Consider the following 21,351-nt stretch of genomic DNA (forward strand, 5'->3'; position numbering starts at 1 on the left):
TGCTGCCTTTAGGCACCCGTCACAGCCTCTGAGCTTTTCCCCACGTATACGATAAAAAGCTGTAATAATTTATTAACCATTTATTTCAAACTGCAGCAAACACTTTGCGGCAGGTCCAGCTGTGGAGAGGCACTTACCTAACATACACCACAGTGCCTGGCTCCACTCTCCTCTGCCATCCAATGGGCACCTGGACCATCGGGACCCCTCCATAGTTATCTCCTCCTCCACTTTCACTGCCGCCATTCATTTTGTTCTCTCTTCTCTCTTGTACCTGCCATACACAAAGTTGTCGCCAACCAACTCCAGATTATTACTATTATGACTGGTCAAATATAAAGGAATACATTGTCAATTGTTAGCAGGCAGGCAATATAATGTGAACAGACATATGACATTTAAAAGCTCCTTATGGAAATGTTCCATCATTTGTAGACACAAATACCTATTAGTTGTGCACTTTAAACAAAGCAGGGATTAGTCCTGACGGCCTCTCCCCAGTCACCCATACAGGTTCCCACGTCAGTACATGGAAGTGTCACTTGCAGCATGGGGCATGCACTTGGGAAACACCTTTACCTGCTCATTGCGGCACAGTATGGGCGTTAGGTTTGCATGCGATCCTCACGGCCCAGCATGGCACAGTTACTGTGTGTCAGGTTCCCGTGGTGGGAAGAGGCAGAGTTGGGTGCTCTTCGCCTGCTCCCTTAGTGTTCCTATGGCACCGCCAGATGACTGCCCTCAAATTGCTAGGGATCCATCTTTTCTGCAAGAGCAAGAAAAAAAGAAAACAATTTTTTAAAATAAATAAACAACAGAACATGAGAAAATGTTCCAATCTGCATGTATTGGGCAGTCGGAAGCCACGGTCCCAGTGTGACACTGAAGTTCACTGTACACTTTGTATCTGTGGCCGCAGGTACAGCGCTCCATCATCCCGCATGATATCAGCGGCTCTGCATTACTGCGGTTCAGCAGACTGCTACCCCAATACTTACCCTGTAACGCTGCATTCGGTTATTCCCAGGCCTCTCATACCTATGACTAGATTAGCATTATAAATGGCTCTGCAGGCGGCAGCCTCAATATCATACCCATCACATGGTCCTGGGAGCAGCCATACGCAGGCAGCGCTGGGTGCGATAACCTCCCCCTGCCCTCACCCAGCTGATTACTGACAGCCCTCCACCAAACCCCCCTGCAGAAATATCCGGCTAGCAGCCTGGATCGTGGACCCAAGCAGGGAGCCCGGGGCTGTGATAAGGCAGTAAGGTGCTTATGTCAGTGTGTGGTGTGACTGCACAGACAGGCCTGGGAGTGGATGGGGGAGACCCACATCATCCTCCAACCAGATGAAATAACCAGGACAAAGAGCCTGCCAGCCAGTAAATTGATATTTATTACCCTCAGGAAGAATAGCAGTCATTCCCACAAGACAGAAAAGGCATCTGGAGGAGGAGTCGGGAAGGAGGGGGCAGCCGAAATTAACCCTTCTCCACCCAGAGGAATTTACTACCTTTACCTCATACACTGGCAGATTATGGCACAAATCATGAATAACAGCGGGACCACAAAGGCCTTGTTACAATTTCGCTGGGACACTATAACTTGCTGCACATCCCGACTGCTCGTTAACACATTCCTATTATGGCGGCAGTAGGGGATGTACAGGAATTTATTGTACCCCATCCTTTACTGCGGGAAAAGAAAGTTGGGGACAGAAGACTTGGAAAGTATTAATTACAACAAATAAGTTCATCATGGAATTCCCAGCAGGTGGCACGGTGGGTCGGTGCCCAATACTTGTCTTCTGTGGCCACTGCCTTTCAGACTTATCTACAGCATTCTATACTGCTGTAGATAAGCCCCTGATCCGACCTGAAAGATAAGAAAACTAAGTTTTATTATACTCACCGGGGGGAGCGGTCCGGTCCGATGGGCGTTGCAGGTCCGGGTCGGCGCTTCCCATCTCCTTGCGACGACACCCTCCTGCTTGCTTCAACGCTCCCCGGCATTGCTCTTCTGCGCAGGCGTACTGATCTGCCCTGTTGAGGGCAGACCAAAGTACTGCAGTGCGCAGGCACTGGGCCTCTCTAACCTTTCCCAGCGCCTGCACACTGCAGTACTTTCCTCTGCCCTCAACAGGGCAGATCAGTACGCCTGCGCAGAAGAGCGATGCCAGCGAGCCATGAAGCAAGCAGGAAGGCAGCGATCATATGAAGATGGGAGGTGCCAGACCCGGACCCGCGACACCCATCGGACCGGACCTCACCCCTGGGTGAGTATAATAAAAGTTATTTTTCTTTTCTTGCAGGTCGGATCGGGGGCTTATCTAGAGCATTATACAATGCTGTAGATAAGCCCTGAAAGGCAGTGGCCATATCCTATATCGTCCAGAACTGCGGGTAGGTTAGCTTTAACTTAGTAATTTGGTATAATGCTTCCCTCTCCTTATCTTGGACTTCATTTGTCAAAAAAAAAAAAAAAACCCAAACAGTGATCCAAGCCTACGCTAAAGTAGAGTAAGAGTGGGTTTGTCTGTACTGCAGCTCAGCACCATTAGGGCCGTGCATTTGACCAGGCTGCACTGTCATACTAGCTACAGCCAACTTATATCCAAGCCGCTGGGCCCAACAGTAAACTCACACTTATCCTCAGTTTCAGTAGCCACATGGCCATTGACAGCAACAGAATAACTCAGTTTGTATGGAAGCACTATCTGAGCATGCTCTAATCTAGGTAACAGTCATTATGAAGAGAAGAGGAGAAGGACGTGAGCTGTGACATCACTTAGGCTAAGTGCACACGTACCGGAACTCTTGCGGAAATTACCGCGAGAATTCCGGAATTCCAGTCCGCGGGAAAATCGCATTTTAAATTCCCGCGATTTTCCCGCGGAAAAACTAGCATTTTGCAAGCGTAATTAGCTTGCAAAATGCTAGCGTTTTCCAAGCGATCTGTAGCATCGCTTGGAGAACTGATTGACAGGTTGGTCACACTCGTCAAACACAGTGTTTGACGAGTGTGACCAACTTTTTACTACTGAGGCCGCCTATGCGGCATCAGTAGTAAAATATAGAATGTAAAAAAAAAAAACAAAAACGGTGTTATTCTCACCCTCCGACGTCCCGCGCATCCGTTCCCAGTAATCCTTTGCGAAAATGCCCGCGATGACGTCAGTTCTCGCGGGATCGCGACGTCTCGCGGTGATTCGCGATGACGTCTCGCGAATGACCGCGAGACTTCGCGATCCCGCGAGAATGGACGTCATCGCGAGCATTTTCGCAAAGGACTACTGGGAACGGGAGCGTGGAGAGAGGCGGGAAGGCTGCGCGGGACGTCGGAGGGTGAGAATAACAATATTTTTTATTTTAAATTCTATTTTTTACAGGGATATGGTACCCAAAGCCCGGAGGACAGTCTCCTCTCCTCCGGACCGTGGGTACCATCCGCAAATGTTCTGCTTACTTTACGCATGGTGTGCACAGCCACATGCGGGAAGTAAGCGGAACAATGCATTCCTATGGGTGCGGGATCGCAGCGATTCCGCAAATTAATGAGCATGCTGCGGTTTTTACCGCGAAGCGATTCCGCCGCGGTAAAAACTGCAGCATTAGCACAGCATTGCAGAATCCCATAGGAATGCATGGGATGCTTATTTTTCGCGTTTTCGCGGCAAAATCGCGCGGTTAAAACCGCCGCGGAAATGCGAAAAAAACGCCACGTGTGAACTCAGCCTTACTGTGAAAGGCGGACCCTATGTTATCTAATATATAAAGTGCTACTGGTCATCGTAATCCTGTATATATATATTATTACACAGTGGCATGTAAACGTTTGGGCACCCCTGGTCAAAACTACTGTTATTTTGAACATGCATACAGTTAGGTCCATATATATTTGGACAGAGACAACGTTTTTCTAATTTTGGTTCTAGACATTACCACAATGAATTTTAACCCCTTCATGACCCAGCCTATTTTGACCTTAATGACCTGGCCATTTTTTGCAATTCTGACCAATGTCCCTTTATGAGGTAATAACTCAGGAACGCTTCAACGCATCCTAGTGATTCCGAGATTGTTTTTTCGTGACATATTGGGCTTCATGATAGTGGTATATTTAGGTCAATAATTTTTGCGTTTATTTGTGAAAAAAATGGAAATTTGGCAAAAATTTTGAAAATTTTGCAATTTTCAAATTTTGAATTTTTATTCTGTTAAACCAGAGAGTTATGTGACACAAAATAGTTAATAAATAACATTTCCCACATGTCTACTTTACATCAGCACAATTTTGGAAACAACATTTTTTTTCGTTAGGAAGTTATAAGGGTTAAAAGTTGACCAGCAATTTCTCATTTTTACAACAAAATTTACAAAACCATTTTTTTTAGGGACCACCTCACATTTGAAGTCACTTTGAGGGGTCTATATGGCAGAAAATACCCAAAAGTGTCACCATTCTAAAAACTGCACCCCTCAAGCTACTCAAAACTATATTCAAGAAGATTATTAACCCTTCAGGTGCTTCACAGGAACTAAAGCAACATGGAATGAAAAAATGGACATTTTAATTTTTCCAACCAAAATTTTATTTTAGCATCAGTTTTTTCATTTTCACATGGGTAACAGGATAAAATGTATCCTAAAATTTGTTGGGCAATTTCTCCTGAGTACACTGATACCTCATATGTGGTCATAAACCACTATTTGGGCGCACGGCAGGGCTCAGAAGGCAAGGAGCGCCATTTTACTTTTTGAATGTAAAATATGCTTGAATGTTTAGCGGTTGCCATGTCTTGTTTTAAGAGTACCTGTGTGCCTAAACATTGGAGCTCCCCCACAAGTGAGCCCATTTTGGAAACTAGACCCTCCAAAGAACTTATCTAGATGCATAGTATGCACTTTGAACCCCCAGGTGCTTCACAAATTGATCTGTAAAAAAAAAAAGTACTTTTTTTTTCACAAAAATTTTATTTGGCCTCAGTTTTTTCATTTTCACATGGGCAACAGGATAAAATGGATCCTAAAATTTGTTGGGCAATTTCTCCTGAGTACATCAATATCTCATATGTGGTCATAAACCACTGTTTGGGCGCACCGCAAGGCCCGGAAGGGAAGGAGCGCCATGTGACTTTTTGATTGGAAAATTAGCTCCAATCGTTAGCGGACACCATGTCGCATTTGGAGAGCCCCTGTGTGCCTAAACATTGGAGCTCCCCCACAAGTGACCCCATTTTGGAAACTAGACCCCCGAAGGAACTTATCTAGATGTGTGGTGAGCACTTTGAACCCCCAAGTGCTTCACAGAAGTTTATAACGCAGAGCAGTGAAAATAAAAAAATAATTTTTTTTCCTCAAAAATGATTTTTTAGCCCGCTATTTTTTATTTTCCCAAGGGTAACAGGATAAATTGGACCCCAAAAGTTGTTGTCCAGTTTGTCCTGAGTACACTGGTACCCCATATGTGGGGGAAAACCACTGTTTGAGCGCACGGCATGACTCAGAAGGGAAGGAGCGTCATTTGACTTTTTGAATGGAAAATTAGCTCCAATCGTTAGCGGACACCATGTTGTGTTTGCAGAGCCCCTGTGTGCGTAAACTTTGGAGCTCCCCCACAAATGACCCCATATTGGAAACTAGACCCCCTAAGGAACTTATCTAGATGCATAGTGAGCACTTTGAACCCCCAGGTGCTACACAGAAGTTTATAACGCAGAGCCGTTAAAATAAAAATATTTTTTTCCCTCAAAAAATAAATTTTTAGCCTGCTATTTTTTATTTTCACAAAGGTAACAGGATAAATTGGACCCCAAAAGTTGTTGTCCAGCTTGTCCTGAGTACGCTGGTACCACATATGTGGGGGGGACCACTGTTTGGGCACACGTTGGGGCTCGGAAGGGAAGTAGTGACGCTTTGAAATGAAGACTTGATGGAATGGTCTGTGGGCGTCATGCTACATTTGCAGAGCCCCTGATGTACCTAAACAGTGGAAACCCCCCACAAGTGACCCCATTTTGGAAACTATATCACCTAAGGAACTAATCTAGATGTGAGGTCAGCACTTTGAACCCCCAAGTGCTTCACAGAAGTTTATAACGCAGAGCTGTGAAAATAAAAAAATATTTTTTTTTCCTCAAAAAGTGATTTTTAGCCCACTATTTTTTATTTTCACAAGGGTAACAGGATAAATTGGACCCCAAAAGTTGTTGTCCAGGTTGTCCTGAGTACGCTGGTACCCCATATATGGGGGGGGACCACTGTTTGGGCACACGTTGGGGCTCGGAAGGGAAGTAGTGACGCTTTGAAATGCCGACTTGATGGAATGGTCTGTGGGCGTCATGTTACGTTTGCAGAGCCCCTGATGTACCTAAACAGTGGAAACCCCCCACAAGTGACCCCATTTTGGAAACTAGACCCCCCAAGGAACTTATCTAGATGTGTGGTGAGCACGTTGAACCCCCAAGTGCTTCACAGAAGTTTATAACGCAGAACCGTGAAAATAAAAAATCTTTTTTTTCCACAAAAATAATTATTTTCGCCCCCATTTTTTTATTTTCCCAAGGGTAACAGGAGAAATTAGACCCCTAAAGTTGTTGTGCAATTTTTCCTGAGTACCCTGATACCCCATAAGTGGGGGTACACCACTGTTTGGGCACACGTCGGGGCTCGAAATGGAGAGAGCACCGTTTGACTTTTTGAACGCAAAATTGGCTGGAATAAATGGTGGCTCCATGTCGCGTTTGGAGAGCCCCTGATGTGCCTAAACAGTGGAAACCCCTCAATTCTATCTCCAACCCTAACGCCAACACACCCCTAACCCTAATCCCAACCCTAATCATAACCCTAACCACAACCCTAATCCCAACACACCCCTAACGAAATCCCAACTCTAACCCTAACCACAAGCCTAACCGTAATCCCAACCCCAACCCTAATCCCAATTCCAACCCTAACCCTAAATTCAACCCTAACCCTAAATTCAACCCTAACCCTTAGTCCAACCCTAACCCTTAGTCCAACCCTAACCCTTAGTCCAACCCTAACCCTTAGTCCAACCCTAACCCTTAGTCCAACCCTAACCCCTAGTCCAACCCTAACCCCTAGTCCAACCCTAACCCCTAGTCCAACCCTAACCTAGTCCAACCCTAACCCCTAGTCCAACCCTAACCCTTAGTCCAACCCTAACCCTAACCCTAACCCTAGCCCTAACCCTAACCCTAATGGAAAAAAAAAAAAAAAAATATTTTATTATTTGTCCCTACCTATGGGGGTGATAAAGGGGGCGGTGATTTACTTTTTATTTATTTTGATCACTATGAAAGTTTATCATAGTGATCAAAATAAATGAATCTGCAGCATTGCAGATTCGATTCGGCGCACTGCGCATGCGCCCGCCATCTTGCAAGATGGCGGCGCCCATGACGCTGGACGGCAGGACACCGGGACGGATAGCGGGAGATCGGAGGCACAAAGGAGGGTGAGGGGGTGATCGGAGGGTGAGAGGGGATGATCGGAGGGCTGGGGGGGAGGAGAGAAGGCGGGGGGGGCAGATCATGACGGCGGCTGCCGATCGGTGCCGTCAGAAGGTGGCGGCAGCCGATCGGTGCAGTCAGTCGGTGTGGGGGGGGTCGGGTCTCGGTGTCCAGCCATGTCCGATGCTATTTCAGCATCGGCCATGGCTGGATTGTAATATTTCACCAATTTTCATTGGTGAAATATTACAATCGCTCTGATTGGCAGTTTCACTTTTAACAGCCAATCAGAGCGATCGTAGGCACGTGGGGGCTAAGCCACACCCCCAGGTGTTAACTCTGAAGGGTCCTTTGTGTGCGGGTCGGATGACCTTTCAGTGACCCCGGTCACCCGACCCGCAGGGGGGCTATTTATAGCATGACGCCTACGTAGGCGTCATAGGTCGTTTGGGCACTGCTTTTCATGACGCCTACGTAGGCGTCATAGGTCGTGAAGGGGTTAAACAAAACAATTCAGATGCAGTTGAAGTTCAGACTTTCAGCTCTCATTTGAGGGTATCCACATTAAAATTGGATGAAGGGTTTAGGAGTTTCAGCTCCTTAACATGTGCCACCCTGTTTTTAAAGGGACCAAAAGTAATTGGACAATTGACTCCAAGGCTATGTCATGGACAGGTGTGGGCAATCCCTTCGTTATGTCATTCATTAAGCAGATAAAAGGCCTGGAGTTGATTTGAGGTGTGGTGCTTGCATTTGGAAGGTTTTGCTGTGAAGGAAACATGCGGTCAAAGGAGCTCTCCAAGCAGGTGAAACAAGCCATCCTCAAGCTGCAAAAACAGAAAAAACCCATCCGAGAAATTGCTACAACATTAGGAGTGGCAAAATCTACAGTTTGGTACATCCTAAGAAAGAAAGAAAGCACTGGTGAACTCATCAATGCAAAAAGACCTGGGCGCCCACGGAAGACAACAGTGGTGGATGATCGCAGAATAATCTCCATGGTGAGGAGAAACCCCTTCACAACAGCCAACCAAGTGAACAACACTCTCCAGGAGGTAGGCGTATCAATATCCAAATCTACCATAAAGAGAAGACTGCATGAAAGTAAATACAGAGGGTTCACTGCATGGTGCAAGCCACTCATAAGCATCAAGAATCAAAAGGCTAGACTGCACTTTGCTAAAAAACATCTAAAAAAGACAGCACAGTTCTGCAAGAACATTCTTTGGACAGATGAAACCAAGATCAACCTCTACCAGAATGATGGAAAGAGAAAAGTATGGTGAAGGCGTGGTACAGCTCATGATCCAAAGCATACCACATCATCTGTAAAACACGGCGGAGGCAGTGTGATGGCTTGGGCATGCATAGCTGCCAGTGGCACTGGGTCACTAGTGTTTATTGATGATGTGACACAGGACAGAAGCAGCCGAATGAATTCTGAGATATTCAGAGCCATACTGTGTGCTCAGATCCAGCCAAATGCAGCCAACCCGATTGGTTGTCGTTTCATACTACAGATGGACAATGACCCAAAACATAAAGCCAAAGCAACCCAGGAGTTTATTAAAGCAAAGAAGAGGAATATTCTTGAATGGCCAAGTCTGTCACCTGATCTCAACCCAATTGAGCATGCATTTCACTTGTTAAAGACTAAACTTCAGACAGAAAGGCCCACAAACAAACAGCAACTGAAAACCACCGCAGTGAAGGCCTGGCAGAGCATCAAAAAGGAGGAAACACAGCGTCTGGTGATGTCCATGAGTTCAAGACTTCAGGCAGTCATTGCCAACAAAGGGTTTTCAACCAAGTACTAGAAATGAACATTTGATTTACAATTATTTAATCTGTCCAATTATTTTGGTCCCTTTAAAAACAGGGTGGCACATGTTAAGGAGCTGAAACTCCTAAACCCTTCATCCAATTTTAATGTGGATACTCAAATGAAAGCTGAAAGTCTGAACTTCAACTGCATCTGAATTGTTTTGTTTAAAATTCATTGTGGTAATGTCTAGAACCAAAATTAGAAAAATGTTGTCTCTGTCCAACTATATATGGACCTAACTGTATATGTGTCATTTTTTTCATTTTAAAAAATGCAACAATGAAAATGGGCTGATGCAAAATTTTGGGCACCGTTGGAGAGGGTCACTTTGACCAAGGTTTCAGACCTTAATTAGCCTGTTAGGGTTTTGGCTTTTTTCACACTATCATTAGGAAGGGCAGGTGATGCAAATTTCCCAGCTTTATAAAAATCCAGCCTCCTCTAACCTTGTGCCAAAACAAAAAACAGTAGCCATGGGTTCTTCTAAGCAACTGCCTAGCACTGTGAAAATGAAAATGGTGAAGGCCCACAAAGCAGGAGAAGGCTATAAGAAGATAGCAAAGCATTTTCAAGTTGCCTTTTCTTCAGCTTGAAATGTAATTACTAGTGATGAGTGAACATGCTCAGATAAGAGGTTATCGAAAAAATACGTTCGAAAAATATGTTTGAGTCCCTGTGGCTCCATGTCTCACGGCTGTTCGATGGCCACAACACGTGCTGGGATTGCCTGTTTGCTAGTGAATTTTTGAATGCCACGAGACATGCAGGTGTGGGGACTTGAACATATTTTCTGAGCACACAAGCATGATCAGTTAACACCGAGCACGTTCGCTCATCACTAGTAATTAGGAAATGGCAGTTAACAGGAACAGTGGAGCTCAAGATAAGGTCTGTAAGACCATGCTAAATGTCAGCGAGAGCGGCTCATAGGATTGCTAGAGAGGCAAATCAGAATCCCCGCTTGACTGCAAAAGACCTTAAGAAAAATTTAGCATACGCTAGAGTTGTGGTACATTGTTCTACGGTTCAGAGACAACTGCACAAATATGTCCTTCATGGAAGAGTCATCAGAAGAAAACTATCCTCCTGCGTCCTCACCATAAAATTCAGGGAGAGAAGTATGCAAAAGAACATTTAAACAAGCCTGATGCATTTTGAAAACAAGCCCTGTGGATCGATTAAAATAGAACTCTTTGGCCACAATGATCAAAGGTATATGTAAAGAAAAAAAGGGAACAGAACATCTCGACAACCATTAAGCATGGGTGTGGATCAATCATGCTTTGTGGTTGTTTTGCAGTTAATGGCACGTAGAACATTTCAGATTCAATAAAATTTCATCAAATTCTTAATGCAAACATAACACCATCTGTAAAAAGACTGAAATTGAAAAGAAGATGGCTTCTACAAATGGATAATGATCCTAAACACAAATCAAAATCCACATTAGACTATTTTAAATGCGCAAGCTGAAGGTTTTACAATGGCCCTCACAGTCCCCTGATCTGAACATCATTGAAAATCTGTGCCTTGCCCTCAAAATAGCAGTGCATGCAAGACGACCCAGGAATCTCACAGAAATGGGAGATTTTTCCAAGGAAGAATGGGTGAAAATCCCTCAAACAAGAATTTAGAGACTCTTGGCTGGCTAAAAAAACATTTACAAGCTGTGATACTTTTAAAAAGGAGGTGCTGCTAGGTACTAAACCATGCAGGAAGCCCAAACTTTTGCATTGGCTCATTTTCATTTTTGTAATTTTTAAAATGTAAAAGATGACAATATATTTTATTGCCTAAAATACAAGGAAATGTGTCACCTTTAACTTTAGGCCTTTTAGAGATCAATTCATCTGCATCTTGCTTAAATGTTCAGAATAACAGTAATTTTGAACAGGGGTGCCTAAACTTTTACATACCACTGTATATGAACACACATGTACATAACACACACTCCTCAACTGTGAAATTGCAAAACAAAGAAGTCATGGTATTCTGGAAATCACAGGATAGACATAATATGCAAATGAAAAAGTGGAAACAATTTCAAACCACCTCGATTTATTTAGTATCGAGTATGAGCTTACACATCTTGGCTGCTGTCAGTGAGGCTATTAATGGTTGACTGATGGATTTTCTGCCATGCTGAATGTACTTGGGCAATGAAATCATCAAATTCTGCTGCTGACAGCTGCCTTTGTAAATGCTGACCATAGATGTCCCAGATATGCCCAATGTGAGACGAGACAGGTGATGCAGCATTACATGATTGCATGATTAGGCAATGCTGGCAGCTCACAGTAGCACGCGCCACATATGGCCGGATGTTGTCATATTGAAAATCGGCTCCTGGGACACTTTAGAAAACGGGTTGTACCACTTGTTCCACGATTGATCCATTTTGTACTGTAAGTGAAATTAGATAACATATTCCAAGGCTAGGATGTTGAAGTGTCTAAATAAACCATCATAAGGCAATTGCACGACATCGGGCTCCAAGACACATGTCCGGCTACAGGTGTTCAATTGACCTCACACCAACCGCTGTCAAAAGGGTATCATGGTGCCCAGCAAGCAGAAACTGGAATAGAGGTCTATCCTCTTCAACGAAGAGTCACACTTTTGGCTTGTACGTAATGATAGCCAAAAATCGATCTGGAGACCCTGTGGGCAGTGCCATGAAAAGGACTTAATGTAGGAATGTTATTCTAGCCCTAGTCCTGGGATTATGGCGAGGAGGTGAGAATGTATGGTAGCCAGAGTCCCTCTAGTCTTCATTCCAGGTATACTAATAGCTCAGTGAAACAGTTAATTTTGTAGCAAAATTAATGGTTTGGCAATGTCCCAGTCCCAAGAGCTGTTTTTCAACACCAGGCTGCAAGTTGCTTATGCTACTGTGAGCAGTCAGGGTGGCCTAAATGAGTTACAATAGCCTTCAGCATCTCCAGATCTGTCTCCTAATGAGCACATCTGAGACGTCATTGGTTGTCAAATGCAAAAGGAGCTTCTAGCAGTGGATCTTGATGATTTGTTTACCCGAGTATATTCAGTGTGGCAGAGCATTCCTTAGGTAACCATCAATTACCTTATTGATAGCATGCCAAAGCGTGTTTGCGCATGTATGTGAATGGCGCTCATTCATATTGTTTCGATTTTTGCGTTATTTGCATATCATTAACATGTTATTTAATCCAGTGATTTCCAAAATTCAACGACTTCCTTCTTTCAATTTCAATGTTGAGGAGTGTTGACATTGATATGGAAAATTGATAAATAAAATTATAAAAAACATATTTAACATAAAAACTTGCTTTAAACAATAGTCAATTTTCTGATGACATTCCTTTAAAATACACTAAATCAATCATAAGGTCAGTGTGCATTAATAAGACACAAGGAAATGAAAACTAGAAAGAAGACTAGACAATACTCCAATGGTAATGAAATGTAAGAAATTCATGCACCATATCAGGACTCATAACAGGCCATGCATCTGCTAGAGTAAGCGGCTTTCAACTTTACAGAGTACGGTAATCAAAGTGGTTCCATTCACATGAACCATGTAGAGATCTTGTAATCTGAGTACTCCCCATCCCCAAAAAAAGTCTAATTAAAAAAAACAAACAAACATATAATAAAGAAAAAAAAGACCCTATACATAATATGTACAAAACCATAAAAACCTGAAAAAAAAAATAATTCAACAGGCCATTTGTTGTGAAAAAAAAAATGCATTTTTTTGGCATTGCAAAACAAAATAAATTATACACTCCCCAAAACATTTGAAGAGCCCTGTATGAATGGGACAATGGTCGAACATGTGCACCTCCACTCCATTCACTATTAATGGAAGTGTCGGAGATAGCCGAGTGCTGAGCTCGACTGGTGTTCGGCACTCCCATTAGAATGAATACTGCGTAGCACGCATGGTCGACCACTGCTGCATTCATGGGATTCTCAGGATTGATCTAGGCCCCAGCAGGCGGACCCCATCTAGAAAATACCGCTATAAGGCTACTTCAGGCCTGGTCATTAAAGGGAACCTGTCACCCCCCCAGGCGTTTTGAACTAAAAGAGCCACCTTGTACAGCACTAATGCTGCATTCTGTCAAGGTGGCTCTTTTATTTAGCGTCCATTCCACCGCTGAAATAATCGTTTTTAAAATTGGTCAGACATACCTGAAGTTTGACCGGGGGGCAGGTCTTTCCCCCCCGGACACAGATGCCTCACATACGTCAGTCATGTCCTGCTTTTGAATTTGGCGCCGCCTCCTCAGCATTCATTTCTTTTTCTTGCGCCTGCGCTGTAACATTCTGACGACACCACAGGTCTTGCTGCACTGCTGCCCTGCTCAGCTCCGCCCCTACTGGTCACATGGTGCTGATGTCATCACAGGTCCTGCTGCACCGCTGCCCTGCTCAGCTCCGCCCCTACTGGTCACATGGTGCTGACATCATCACAGGTCCTGCTGCACCACTGCTCTGCTGAGCTCCGACCCTCCTGGTCACATGGTGTCACATTATGTGATGTCTTAGGTCGGGCAGTGCTAACTGCGCATGCCCAAAAAAGAATATTACAGCGTAGGCGCGAGAAAAAGAAATGAACGCTGAGGAGGCGGCTCCAGACTCAAAAGCAGGACATGACTGACGGATGTGAGGCGCCTGTGTCCGGGGGGAAAGACCTGCCTCCCGGTCAAACTTCAGGTATGTCTGACCAATTTTAAAAACGATTATTTCGGTGGTGGAAGGGACGCTAAATAAAAGAGCCACCTTGACAGAAAGCAGCATTAGTGCTGCACAAGGTGGCTCTTTTACTTAAAAACGCCTGGGGGGGAGGGGGTGACAGGCTCCCTTTAAGGCGTTATAAAGGCTGCGGGTGCACCAGATGGATGAGGTTATGTAGGTTTAGCTTTATTACTGCATTTATGTACAAAATAGTCACCTTTCGGCTCTGAGAGCATGGCAAAGACATACAGTAATAAATATCTCGACCCACCACATCCCTGAATGAGCCTCATCTGCAATCTATTTTAAATTATCAGAATCTCTGAGAGGATTAAAGTTGACATTTACTTGAATTTTAACTCGGCAAAGAGTTTTAATTGAATAATGTTAATGCTATTTGCTCATGCCCAGTTTCACTGTCCTGAACCTTGTGAAGGCTGCCAAGCTACACTCACATGGTGCTTGAAAAGGTCACTAAAATGAATCAGATGTGCAGAAGAAATCTCAATGTCTCATGTATGCTGATTGGTATTTACTATTTATTTTTTGACTATCAGTAAAATCTTTTTTTTTTTCAAAGATTTAAAATCCAAAAGGTTTTTTTTTTTTTTTTTTTTACATAACCAATAGAAATTAAACTAAAATTATCATTTCTCCTTTTCAGGTTTGGATTTCTTTTTCTCTTAATAATAAAGACTTTTCACTTAAAAACTGCATTTTGTGTTTACTTGTGCCATCTTTGTCTAATATTTAAATTTGTTTGGTGATCTGAAACCTTTAAAGTGTGACAAATGTGCAAAAGAACAGGAAACCAGGAAGGGGGTGAACACTTTCACACAACTGTATAATTTTAACCCCTTCCCGACATGCGCCGTACTAGTATTGCTGTGCAGGAGATGCGTTCATGCAAACAGCAGTACTAGTACAGCGCACCGATCGCACAACCTCACGCTGAGCACCGCAGCGATCGGGTGCGGGTGTCAGCTGTATGTGACAGCTGATACCCCGCAGCATTGCCCACGATCGGCGCTAGCACCGATCATGGGCATTTAACCCCTTTGATGCAGTTTTCAATAGTGACAGCAGCATAGAGAAGCATAGCTCAAGGGAGGGGGCTCCTTCCTGGTCCTGCAGGGAGGTGGCTTATGAGCGCCTGCTGAGAGCAGGGGCTGGCATGCCTCCTTCCCTGCCTGTCAGATCGATGCTCTGATATTCTGGAGTGCAGAATGTCAGATCAGCGATCTGACATGATATAGTGACGTACCATACTGGGACAATGTCAAAAAGTAAAAAAAATATATATATATATTAGAATGTGTAAAAATATATTTTTTTAAATTCCTAAAAAAGAAAAGTAAATAAATATTTTTCCAATAAATATATTTATGTAAATAAAAAAAAAAAAAAAAGCACACGTTTGGTATCGCCTCTATAAAACTATCCCACTAGTTAACCCCTTCAGTGAACACCGTAAAAAAAAAAAATAAAAAATTAGGCAAAAACAATGCTTTATCATACCGCCGAACAAAAACTGCAATAACACGCAATCAAAAAGACGGATGTAAATAAAAATGGTACAGCTGAAAATGTCATCTTGTCCCGCAAAAAAACAAGCCACCATACAGCTCTATCAGCAGAAAAATTAAAAAATTATAGCTCTCAGAATAAAGGCATGCAAAAATAATTATGTATTCTATAAAATAGTTTTTATTGTGTAAAAGCGCCAAAACATAAAAAAAGATACACAATACCGTTCAAAAGTTTAGGGTCACTTAGAAATTTCCTTATTTTTGAAAGAAAAGCACAGTTTTTTCCAATGAAGCTAACATTAATTGATTCATAAATACACTCTATACATTGTGGTAAATGACTATTCTAGCTGCCGTCTGGTTTGTAATGCAATGTCTTCATAGGTGTATAGAGGCCCATTTCCAGTAACCATCACGCCAGTGTTCTTATGGTACTTTGTGTTTGTGTAAGAAGGCTAATGGATCGTTAGAATACCCTTGAAATCCCTTGTGCAAGTATGTTAGCACAGCTGAAAACAGTTTGGCTGATTAGAGAAGCTGTAAACCTGACCTTCCTTTGAGCTAGTTGAGAATCTGGAGCATTACATTTGTTGGTTCCATTAAACTCTCAAAATTGCCAGAAAAAAAGAACTTTCATGTGAAACTCGACAGTCTATTCTTGTTCTTAGAATTGAAGGCTATTCTATGCAAGAAATTGCCAAGAAACTGAAGATTTCCTACAACGGTGTGTACTACTCCCTTCAGAGGAGAATACAAACAGCTCTAACCCGAGTAGAAAGAGAAGTGGGAGGCCCCGCTGCACAACTGAGCAACAAAACAAGTACATTGGAGTCTGCAGTTTGAGAAATCGACGCCTCACAGGTCCTCAACTGGAAGCTTCATTAAAGGGAATCTGTCACCGGGCGGTCCGGTCCGATGGGTGTCACAGGTCTGGGTCCAGTGCCTCCCAGATACAGTGGGGCAAAAAAGTATTTAGTCAGTCAGCAATAATGCAAGTTCCACCACTTAAAAAGATGAGAGGCGTCTGTAATTTACATCATAGGTAGACCTCAACTATGGGAGACAAACTGAGAAAAAAAAATCCAGAAAATCACATTGTCTGTTTTTTTTTCATTTTATTTGCATATTATGGTGGAAAATAAGTATTTGGTCAGAAACAAAATTTCATCTCAATACTTTGTGATATATCCTTTGTTGGCAATGACAGAGGTCAAACGTTTTCTGTAAGTCTTCACAAGGTTGCCACAGACTGTTGTTGGTATGTTGGCCCATTCCTCCATGCAGATCTCCTCTAGAGCAGTGATGTTTTTGGCTTTTCGTTTGGCAACACGGACTTTCAACTCCCTCCAAAGGTTTTCTATAGGGTTGAGATCTGGAGACTGGCTAGGCCACTCCAGGACCTTGAAATGCTTCTTACGAAGCCACTCCTTCGTTGCCCTGGCGGTGTGCTTTGGATCATTGTCATGTTGAAAGACCCAGCCACGTTTCATCTTCAATGCCCTTGCTGATGGAAGGAGGTTTGCACTCAAAATCTCACGATACATGGCCCCATTCATTTTTTCATGTACCCGGATCAGTCGTCCTGGCCCCTTTGCAGAGAAACAGCCCCAAAGCATGATGTTTCCACCACCATGCTTTACAGTAGGTATGGTGTTTGATGGATGCAACTCAGTATTCTTTTTCCTCCAAACACGACAAGTTGTGCTTCTACCAAACAGTTCCAGTTTGGTTTCATCAGACCATAGGACATTCTCCCAAAACTCCTCTGGATCATCCAAATGCTCTCTAGCAAACTTCAGACGGGCCCGGACATGTACAGGCTTAAGCAGTGGGACACGTCTGTCACTGCAGGATCTGAGTCCATGGTGGCGTAGTGTCTTACTTATGGTAGGCCTTGTTACATTGGTCCCAGCTCTCTGCAGTTCATTCACTAGGTCCCCCCGCGTGGTTCTGGGATTTTTGCTCACCGTTCTTGTGATCATTCTGACCCCACGGGGTGGGATTTTGCGTGGAGCACCAGATCGAGGGAGATTATCAGTGGTCTTGTATGTCTTCCATTTTCTAATTATTGCTCCCACAGTTGATTTCTTCACTCCAAGCTGGTTGGCTATTGCAGATTCAGTCTTCCCAGCCTGGTGCAGGGCTACAATTTTGTTTCTGGTGTCCTTTGACAGCTCTTTGGTCTTCACCATAGTGGAGTTTGGAGTCAGACTGTTTGAGGGTGTGCACAGGTGTCTTTTTATACTGATAACAAGTTTAAACAGGTGCCATTACTACAGGTAATGAGTGGAGGAAAGAGGAGACTCTTAAAGAAGAAGTTACAGGTCTGTGAGAGCCAGAAATCTTGATTGCTTGTTTCTGACCAAATACTTATTTTCCACCATAATATGCAAATAAAATGAAAAAAAAACAGACAATGTGATTTTCTGGATTTTTTTTTCTCAGTTTGTCTCCCATAGTTGAGGTCTACCTATGATGTAAATTACAGACGCCTCTCATCTTTTTAAGTGGTGGAACTTGCACTATTGCTGACTGACTAAATACTTTTTTGCCCCACTGTAATAGCGATGACGTCCTCCTCTTTGCTTCTGTCACACTCCTGCGCAGGCGTAATTCTCTGCCCTGTTGAGGGCAGAGCAGAGTACTGCAGTGCGCAGGCACCAGGAAAGGTCAGAAAGGTCCGGCGCCTGCGCACTGCAGTACTTTACTCTGCCCTCAACAGGGCACAGAATTACGCCAAATTCCAATTTTTTAACAAATAAAAACGAGTCATATCAAAGAAATTTTACCACTACCATGAAGTACAATATGTCACGAGAAAACAATGTCAGAATCACCGGGATCTGTTGAAGCGTTCTAGAGTTATAACCTCATAAAGTGACATTGGTCAGAATTGTAAAAAAATTGGCCTGGTCAGGAAGGTGAAAACAGGCATCGGGGTGATGGGGTTAAGGTCAGAGAACTTAGATTAGTTGCACCACTCCATATTTGAAATGAAAACATGTTGGAGTGGTGCTTTAAAGCAATTTACAGAATTTTTAACAAAACAAATACCTATCTGATCCTTTTTATCATCCATGATCTTAAGTGATAAATGTACGATCACTAGAACTAGAATCGGCCCCAATTCGCTCATCCATACTCAGCCTCAAATTTCTGATGTAGAAATGTGCATCAGCTCTTCTGCCAATGTGTGAACAAATCAGGTGGTATGGTCACTGTGTAGACGACCTCCTCCTGGTGTGGGTGGGAAGCACACTAGAATTTTCTGAATTTGTTGAATTATCTAAATGATAATACATTTAATCTGACATTTCAATTTTCAATTAAATTTCAATTTTGTACATTTTCCTGAAAGGAGATTGCATTGCTAACAGCATACATACATCTTTGTAGAGGAAAAGTATATCAGGTAATACTATTCTCCAGTCGATAAGCTGTTACCCCAAACATTACTACCAAGGCCATTCTCTCTGGAGAAATGTTACGTGCTAGAAATACTTGACAGATGACAACTGTTTTCTTGCGGAGCATAATGTTGTACATAACAGATTGCGAGAAAGGGAATATGGAAGTCAGCTGATTGAGTGCATTTACCAAAGTAAAAAACAAAACAAGAAATCAGCCAGTTCCAAAGCCCGACAAAAAAGGCCTGTTGGTTAAAATCCAAAGGTTTTTTTCAAGTGTAGTGGAAACCGATGTAATGTGTGCACGTTTGCTGCGGAAAACAAAAAACTTTTGTTGTTCTCAAGGAGACATTTATCATATTAAAGAAGTCATCAATTTTGATAATCACCATGTAGTATATTCCAATTTTTGTCATTTATATAAATTACAATATGTAGGGTGTACTACTAAAAAATTAAAACAGTGGCTTTCTGAACACAAACAATATTTAAATGGATCGTACTCTGGTGCCATTAAACACTTTGCTACTATGCATGACGACGATCCAACACACTTAAAATTCTTTGGTATAGAAATAAGTCATATCCACCGAGAGGAGGTAGTTGGCAAAATTACCTTATGCTGTGAGAGGTGTTCTGGATACTAAACTTAGGGTGTGTGCACACGCTGCGGATTCTGCTGCGGATATGGTCCTGCGGATCCGCAGCAGTTTCTGCTGCGGTGTACAGTACCATTATAATCAATGGAAAATGAAATCTTAAGTGCACACTGTGCAGATTTTTCCGTGCGGATTTGCTGAGGTTTCAAATCCGCAGCATGTCAATTCTTTGTGCGGATTCTGCTGCGGTTTGGCACTTGCTCCATGGCAGGTGTCAAACCGCAGGCTAAACTGCAGAAAATCTGCAGATAAATCCGTGCGGAAAATTCTGCAGCAGAATCCGCAGCGTGTGCACACCCTTAGGCAGCAAACATCCCCAAGGTATGAACTATAGGAACAATCCCTTTTCTATATATTAATTTGTCATTCTATGCCCAGCATTACATGTTCCATGTCTCTTATTTACAGTAGTTTGAACGATCAAACACTTCATATGTATGAAGCAGAGGACAGATCTCTATTATATGTGTTCTGATTGATTGCTTTTTATGCTATTGCATGTTCTCTGCTCCTGCACACCTGCCAATTACACATGGCACTTTCAGCCTCTTTGTGATTGGCAGTGGCATATATCCCGTTCAGAATGGTGCTACTGTGCAGTGTGACGGAGGCATTTTTTTTTTTTTTAGCAAAATAGCGGTAGCGCCTGTGCAGTAGTATCCATGGTTTTCCAAATGATGCTACTGCACAGGGGCGGCTGCCGGCTCCATGTTGATTAAGATAACTTTTTTTTTAAAGAAATTTATATGACAAAGTCAAATGAAAATATGGATAGTACAGCTCATATCATGCTACAGTGCCGACGGCGCCTGCAAGATGAATGTAATTTTTTTCCCCAAACAATAAGCTATGCAGTATGCAAAATAGAGGGAAGGTCAGTGAGGGATCAGTGACCGGTCCTAAGCCATACAGATGAATATGTAAGTAGAGTACCCACATAAAGCCCCGCCCTCCCCGGAGCACGAGCATATCATTAACCGAAAACTGCAAATAAACATTAAACAACAGCCACAAGACGGATTTCATCAGCCAAGGTATTATTGTAATCAGCATAACGGCGCCGACCTGACAGTGCCTGTAGGTTACTGTGCACAATCCTGCTGAGAGGTTCCCTTTAAAAGCATCCAGGGGGTGACAGATTCCCTTTAAATTCTATGGTTCTAAATTTCAGATAAAAAAAAAAAAAAATCATCCTTAGAGGTTTATAACCCCTTTACCCCCCGAAGGTGGTTTGCACGTTAATGACCAAGCCAAGCAAAATTTACAAAACTTTTTTTTTTTTTTTTTTAGGGACGTTACATTTGAAGTCCCTTGATATCCAAAAGTTACACCATTCTAAAAACTGCACCACTCAAGGTGTTAAAAACTATATTCAAGAAGCTTGTTAACCCTTCAGGTGCTGCACAGCAATTTTTGGAATGTAGAAAAAAAAAATTAACATTTAACCTTTTTTTCACAAAAATTTTACTTCAGCTTCAATTATATAAATTTTGAGAAGGGTAACAGGAAAAAATAGACCCCAAAATGTGTTGTGTAATTTATCCTGAGCATGCAGATACTCCATATTTAGGGTGAATACTACTTTTGAGGCACAGCGCAAAGCTCAGAAGGGAAGAGGCGCCATATTGGAGTTCAGATTAGAACCCCCCTATATGTGAAGTCATTTTACAAACTACACTCCCCAATAATACTTTATTATAATACTTTATTTTTATATAGCGCTAACATATTC

General features: G+C 42.9%; 1 protein-coding gene across 1 annotated transcript in view; it reads right to left on the reverse strand.

Moving 5' to 3' along the window:
- MBD6 (methyl-CpG binding domain protein 6) overlaps nt 1-21,351 on the reverse strand; it is a 118,089-nt gene that overhangs the window by 48,856 nt on the left and 47,882 nt on the right. Inside the window, exons 2-3 of the mRNA XM_073576819.1 lie at nt 580-766; nt 138-274 (exon numbers count right to left, since the gene is read on the reverse strand). Of these exons, the coding sequence (XP_073432920.1) occupies nt 138-250 (113 nt within the window). The 5' untranslated portion in view covers nt 251-274; nt 580-766. The remainder of the gene's footprint in view (nt 1-137; nt 275-579; nt 767-21,351) is intronic.

This window comes from Dendrobates tinctorius, unplaced genomic scaffold (assembly GCF_039654945.1).
Source record: "Dendrobates tinctorius isolate UK_male_01 unplaced genomic scaffold, ASM3965494v1 ptg000051l, whole genome shotgun sequence".
Lineage (NCBI taxonomy): Eukaryota > Metazoa > Chordata > Amphibia > Anura > Dendrobatidae > Dendrobates > Dendrobates tinctorius.